Source organism: Bison bison, unplaced genomic scaffold (genome assembly GCF_000754665.1).
Source record: "Bison bison bison isolate TAMUID 2011002044 unplaced genomic scaffold, Bison_UMD1.0 scf7180017864089, whole genome shotgun sequence".
Classification (NCBI taxonomy): Eukaryota; Metazoa; Chordata; class Mammalia; order Artiodactyla; family Bovidae; genus Bison; species Bison bison.
This window is the reverse complement of record NW_011494661.1, coordinates 975,384-982,454: the sequence shown is the minus strand read 5'-3', so window position 1 is coordinate 982,454 and position 7,071 is coordinate 975,384. Positions and strand designations below refer to the sequence as shown.

Sequence of the window (7,071 nt, the reverse complement as noted above, 5' to 3'; positions counted from 1 at the left end):
CCCTCCATGAGCTTCTCTTCGGAGCCTGTCCCAGGATCCAGGTCCTCTGTGGCCTCTCTCCCCACATCCCCCACGATGGGACCTCACAACTGAGTCCCCGTGTTGTTGGTTTGGGTCCTTCCACTATGAGGTCTCCCTCTCTGCCCCTTCTTCCTGCAGCTTCCAGCCCAACCCCCACCCCGCAGCTGTAGCTCCTCCTTACCCCGCCTTCCCAGCCCCCACCTTGACCCAATGTCTCCTCCCTACTGTGGGGCAGGTACATCCACTACGTGTTTGACCTGGGGAATGGCCCGTCCTTGATGAAGGGGAACTCAGACAAACCAGTCAATGACAACCAGTGGCACAACGTGGTGGTGTCCAGGGACCCGGGCAACGTGCACACGCTCAAGATTGACTCCCGCACTGTCACGCAGCACTCCAATGGCGCCCGAAACCTCGATCTCAAAGGTGGGGCCTGGGGCCTCTGGAGGAGGCCTGGCCCTAGCCCAGATACCCCCTTGGCCCCAGCAAGATCACCCCCGGCCTGGGATGCTCTTTCTCTTGCGTGATTCTGTCCTGCCCCTGCCCACAGTTTCCCTTGCTCTTTCCCATTTTCCAGTGTGTCTAGCCTGACATCTTCCTATCAAAGTTCTGCTCAGCTCTCCTGCGAGGCTGCCCTCTCAACACTGAAAGCCTGCCTGCAGGATGTGTCTCACAGGGAGTTTGGTGGCCTCACCCTAGAGCTAGGAGAAGGCAGCTGGGCCTTCTGAAGACCTCTTGGCCCTCCAGGGTTGAGAAGTCTGCCATGCTGGGGGCCGGAGAGAGAGCAGTGTCCCTGCTGGGCTGGGAGGGGGCTGTGATGAGGGGAGGAAGGAGGAACAGTCTCCAGGTCCCCACGTGCTGCCCTGGTCGTATTCCTTGGGCACTGGCGGGACTAGTCTGGGCACTGGTTTGGACCCAGGCCTCCCTGGTGGGGTCAGCATCATACGAAGGTCCCCCATTCCCCGGGGCTTCTTTAGCAGTTAGTGGGGCCATCACTGCCTGCCCCTAGAACAGTGGTGCATCAGAGAGGAGAGAAGAGGGGGATGAGCGTAGAGATCCAGGGACTTGAAACAACAGGAATGAGGACGAGGCCTGTGGCTTCTCCAGAGCCCACTGGGGCAATGTGAGCCACTCTCACACGCCCAGAGCAGCCCCCAGTCCCTTAGGGATCCCTGGTGTCACTGTGACTCAGACTGTCCCAGCGTGGGGAGGGTTCCTAGAGACTCTGGAATCCACCCTCCTCTTGAGGCAGCAATGGAAGCTCCAAGAAGCTATGTGATTTGCCTGAGGTCACAGAGTGAGTGGGCCATGGAGTTGGAACCAGAAGCTTGGTCAGATCCTGCGCCGGTGCTCAGACATTCAGTTGGGTACAACTCTTGGCGACCCTTTGGACTGTAGCCCTCCAGGCTCCTCTGTCCATGGGGTTTTTCAGACAAGAATACTGGAGTGGGTTGCCATTTCCTCCTCCAGGGGATCTTCCCCATCCAGGGATCGAACCTACATCTTGTGGGTCTCCTGTGTGGCAGGCAGATTCTTTACTTCTGAGCCATGGAGGAAGCCCCTAGAACGGATGGCATAGTGCTGCCAGTTCTCCCTGCTGCCAGAAGGGGGCAATGTGTCTCAAGTAATTTGCAGTGGCAGCAAACCCAGGGGTGGTCTGGGCTTGTCTTGGTTTGCACTGAGTTCCCAGCAGGGGCAGCAGGGTTGACCCATCATGTTTTGCTGGAGCTCTGCCATGGGCCGGCCAGGACTTCCAGGGAGTTGAGGTCCTTGTGGCCAGGCAGTGATGTGGAGGACCAGTGTCCCTGAGGAGGACTTCTTGCCAGTGTCACCCAGAATCCCCAGTCTAAGCCCTAGCTGTTGGAAGGTGCCGGGCTTAGAACCCCCAGCAGAAAACCCAGAGTTGGGAGAGCCTGGCAGAGGCCTGGAGGAATTCTGGGGATGGGAGACTTTGGAAGGGAGGGAGCGAGGGTGGAAGGGACCAGGATGCACAGCTATGAAAGGCCCTGATTACGGGCTGGAACTGGCATCAGATGTGTGGGAGAGAGCACGGAGCAGGTTCCTCCAGCTGCTTCCCTCTCCCCTCCCCGGGCATCTGGGCGTCTCTGGGAGGGGAGCAGACAGATGGAGAAGTGGAGAAGGAAGAAGGAAGGGTGGGGGTGGGCATCTGCCCCTCAGAGAGGAAGCTGGAGTCCGGATGAGACTGTGTGGGGCTGCGGGACCCGACACTGGAGGCTGATGTCCTGGGAGGGACCTGGGGATCTGGGGACCGGGATCCGAGCTCTGACCCCACTCCCTTTACAGGGGAGCTGTACATTGGCGGTCTGAGCAAGAACATGTTCAACAACCTGCCCAAGCTGGTGGCCTCTCGGGATGGCTTTCAGGGCTGCCTGGCCTCGGTGGACCTCAATGGGCGCCTCCCTGACCTCATCGCCGACGCCCTGCACCGCATCGGGCAGGTGGAGAGGGGCTGTGATGGTGAGTGTGGGTGTAGGAGTTAGGTGTGACCCTGTGGGGCGCCGGCAGACTGGGGGGCCGAGTGGCCTCGATGGAGCCTGCTGCCACTGCGCTGGGACAGGGTGTGGGGAGAGTCAGGTCACTTGTCCTCCCTGCTGCCTCCCGCCAAGACCAGCTGTCATTGAACTCCCCCACTCCCACCCCCATGAATTCTTGGCCCTTCCTGCTCGGCAGAACTGAGGGAGGGCTTCTGGCCTGGTCCCAAAGCTTCCGTAACTCCTGGGGCGGGACGGGGCTTGGCTGAGCGGGGGGTGTTCCCTCTTCCTGCCTCTTCCAGGCCCCAGCACCACCTGCACCGAAGAGTCTTGTGCCAACCAGGGCGTCTGCTTGCAGCAGTGGGACGGCTTTACCTGCGACTGCACCATGACCTCCTACGGAGGCCCCATCTGCAATGACCGTGAGTGCAGGACTGGGAGGGCTGGAGGTGTTGGGGGGAGGCCCCGGGAGGAGGGAGGGTCTCTCAGAGCCATGCTGCTTGCTTCCTTCCCGTCCCTTCTTGTCATGAGCGAGATGGAGGGGAGCTACTGGCTGCTGTTGCCTCCTGGAATCCCTTCTCGGGCCTTTGCAGGACTCCTGACACCTGTGTGTCGGGGGTGATGGTTGCTAGACAGCCTCTCCTCTTCCTTCTGAGCTGGTGGGACACTGCTCCCCTCACCCCTCCCCAAAGATGTGTCAGCCTCTGTCACTGTCCTGACGCTGGCCATGGTCTCAAGTGTCGTACCTCTGTCGCACAGGACTGGTGGGGCGGTTGCTGACCTGTACCCCCTTGCCCCTGGTGTCTTTGAAGTGTGCAGTGGAAACCCATTATTTCCTGGCCAGAATAGGACTACACCCCCAGAAGACAGGCTCAGGAGACTCCCAGGAGGCCAGGTCTCCGGACAGCTGGCTTCCCTGGAGGCCAGCCATGGTGTAGTCCCACCCAGCTGCAGGGTGTCCCTTGGATCCACAAGGACACTCCCTCGTGTCTTCACCTAGTTCTTCTCCTCCCTGGCTGGGCATCTGCTGCCAACTTGCATATTGTTTGAGGCCCCTTCCCAGAGAGGGCTTCAGCAGCAGTTTCCAGTCCCACATGGTCGGTGGCCGGCAGCTGGTTAGTACTTGGCTGAGAGAGGGCAGTGGGGCAGGCATGAGGGAGAGACAACCTCCTGCTTGAGGGGAGGCTGGGCAGCCTGTGGCCTCTTTAGGTGTCACCTGAATGGTCTTCCTTGGGGGTAGCTGGGCTGAGAGATCAGGGACACGACACGCCAGCTGCCTGAAAAAAGACACACGCACTTCACTTCGCAAACATGGACCCTGAGGCCTGGAGGAGTCGGTGGATTTCCAGAGTGAATAGCAGATCTGGGCTGAGAACAGGGGTCAGTGCCTTTGCCTCCATGCCACACTGTGGAGCCTTAGTCATCGGGCAGAGTCCTGAGTTTCTTAAGGGAAGTATAACCGACTGGTTTCTAGGATTGGGCTCTTGATTTTTCCTTCTTTGTAAGAATGCCCCCTCCATCTCCATGAACGTTCCCTTCATCTCCATGAGTGTTCTGGTGTTCTGAGGCGGGCCCGTCCCTGGGTACCTCCACATCCTGTCCGGTCCTACCACTCTCTGTACCTGCCAAAGCCCGCAGACGCCGGCCAGCTCAGGGCCGCTCCAGTCCTGCCTATCGGGGAATAAGGACGGGCTGGGGCTGGGCCTCTCTCTCCAGCTCATTCCCGCTTTGCGCAGGCGATCTGGGGATGGTGGTAACTTTGCTGTTTAATAGTAACTATCTCTACTGACTGTTTCGTGTTTCACGGCTTACAAAGTCCTTTTAATTTGTCCTCAGAGAAGACCGTAAGATGGAGACCAGCCGTCTGATTTAGTTGCTAAGGACACTGAGGCCTCAGTAACAGGCACATCCATGCCCTTAATCACAGGGCGCTGGGGGCGGGGTGCGGCTGGAACCTGGGTGTTCTTAAGGTTTAGTCCCGGGGTGGTGGAGGTGGGGGCGGTGCCACAGATGGTGGGCATTTCTTGCCATGGCCGCAGGGGGTCAGGATGGAGAAGAGCGCTGCCCATCTTCACTACTGCACTCCCACGTGATGGAGCCTTTTGGGAGGGAGTGGAGAGATGGATGTGAGTTTAGGGAGTCAAGCCATCTTTCAGCAGGGGTGGGAAGAGAGAGTGGAACGACTTCCCTGGGTTCCAGGCAGGTGGGAGGCAGGGAGAGTTGGGGCTGGGGAACAGGGGCCTCTTGGGAAGTGTGACTGTCCCCGAGCACTGGTCTGTGTGAATGGTGGCAGAGCCCGAGCAGAGCCTTGGAGGTAAAGACAAGGTGGGTGCAATCTGGGAGCCTCTGAACACTGGCCCTGGGGGTGCCTTTGAGATCTCAACCCCTTTTCTCTTGAAGTTGTGCCTCCTCCTGATTCTCCAGGCTTGGCTGTTTGATGCTCGTGCTGTCTCTATGACGGGTCTTCTGGGGCCTCCACTGATACACAAGGTCAAGTAGGAACCTGGCCCAGATGCCTGTCTACTTCACCCCAAGTGTGATAGCCCTGGAGGCACCCTGGGTATCGAGGGCCCTTGTGCCTGAAGAGATGGAGGGGGTGGGGATGGCCCAGGCATCCTCAGAGGGTCGGGCCTGGGGTGTGGAGCTGTCTGGTGATGAAAAGACTGGGATGAGGAGGAGTCGACCTTCAGGACAGCCTTTCCCTACGTGTGGCCTCAGTTTCTCCATCTGGGACATGGGGATTCCTCCTGGGGGTGAAGGCACCATTGTGAGGCTCAGGAGTCTGCCCTGGGAAGGTAGGAGATCAGAGGGAGAGAAGTCATTGTCAGGATGAGAGAAAGGAAAGCGGAGAGAAAATAAAAAAGAGAATATGAAATGAGAGAGGAAGGAAGCTGGACGGAGGCCTGCTTCCTGGCAGGGCCTGAAGCCCCAGGGTTGAGGTCTGGACAGCGCTTCCCTGGGCAGCTCCAGCTCCACCTCCCGGAGCCTGTCCGCGGGCTCTCCCAGGCAATGGGTTCTTCCCCATCTCTGCCCTTGTCTGTTTCTCATCTCCCTAGCCGCTCTGCTGGTCTCCGCAGCCTCTATTGATCTCCCGCACACCTCTGTCTCTCCCTTCTTTTTTACCCTCTCTATCCCCACCTCGCTCGCCAGTGTCACCCCCTCCGGCTCTCTCCACTTCCCACTCACTAGTATTGATTGGCCTCTAGGCGGTTTCCCTTCCTCTCCTCTCGCCACCGGCTCCTCCCTCCCTCCCTCCGGGACCATACATTTTCTGCCTGCTCAGAGCTCTGTCAGTCTCTATCCCAGAGCCAGGGCCAAGAGCGGGCACAGGAAGAGAGGGCAGGAAGCCGTGCTCCCTAGCTTGCAAACTCTCCTCCCTCATGGGGCCACACACCACCTGGACACTTCTTTCTGGGTGCCTCTGAGGACTCCTTTCTTCCCTCTGAAAGGCTGGGGACCAAATGCGGCATTGGCATCTAATAAGTTGGGGAAGGTGGCAGCTGGGGCAGAGGAGCTGTCTCGGGTCCTGAATGCATCCAGGAGCTGGGCGAAGCTCTTTCAGGGCTCCTGGTGACAGGTTTTGCTCCAAAACGGAATGCTGGATAATAAGCAGAAGCCAGCCCCTGCCCTGCCCCTCTCCCCTTTTGCCCTTTCTTCGCCTCTCCTTGTCTGTCTCCTTCCAGGTTCATCATTCCCTCCCTCCCTCTCTTCCTCATCTACATTCGGCCTCCCCACACCCCTACCGCCACCCCCAGCAAGACCCCGTCCAAGCAGAACTCAGGTTGATGTCAGTGCAGAGGTGGCATCCAGATGAAGGGATGAAAGCCTCCTTGCTCTTACTTCCCAGAAGTGCCGCCAAGTCTGAGGGGCAGGTCTCAGTGGAGGGGCCCCCTAGAAGGAGAATGGCTTCCTCAGCAGGATATAAGTGGCTCAGAAAGGGTTTTGTCCCAAGTGGAACACTCAGTGGATAGTTATCCTGGAATCGCCCCCTCCCCACCCAAGACGGGGAGGTTGGCATATGGGGGGAGGGGCAGAGGAAGTGGACTGGAAGGATTGGAGGTGTCCAGGACGGTTGCCGCGGGTGGGGGAAGCACCCGTCTGAGGAGGTGTGGAGGGACTGTGTGTGTGGTGTCTTAACTCTGAGCACCTCTGAGGCTCCGGGTGCATTGTTTGCATATGGGTGACCCTGTTCTTGGAGGGTGACCTGGAGGGGGGGCTGTCCGTGTGTATGCTGGCTGTTCATTCATTGCCTGTGACCAAACACGTATGTGTGTGAGCATGTGTACACACTCGGTTGGGTGTGAGTTCGTGTGCCGGGTGTCTGGGAGCACATGTATGCAATGTCTGTGTCTGAGCCTGTGTGCGTGCGCGCGCACTGGTGCCTGTATGGGCACGTGGGTGTCTCCATACCCGAGCCCGTCTACATCCTAGCGTGCACGTGTGTTCCGAGGGGTGCGTGCAGAGGTGGTGGTAGCCACATCTCTGCGCACTGGGCCCTCGAGCACTATTGGGGCTCGTCCGGGCCCGGGGTGGGGGGTGGTGGGAGGAGGAAATTGGA

At 59.1% G+C, this 7,071-nt stretch overlaps 1 protein-coding gene across 1 annotated transcript in view; it reads left to right on the top strand.

The window, feature by feature from the left end:
• Positions 1-7,071, top strand: part of NRXN2 (neurexin 2) — a 99,262-nt gene that overhangs the window by 55,318 nt on the left and 36,873 nt on the right. The window contains exons 15-17 of the mRNA XM_010838098.1: positions 257-447; positions 2,326-2,499; positions 2,816-2,935. Of these exons, the coding sequence (XP_010836400.1) occupies positions 257-447; positions 2,326-2,499; positions 2,816-2,935 (485 nt within the window). The remainder of the gene's footprint in view (positions 1-256; positions 448-2,325; positions 2,500-2,815; positions 2,936-7,071) is intronic.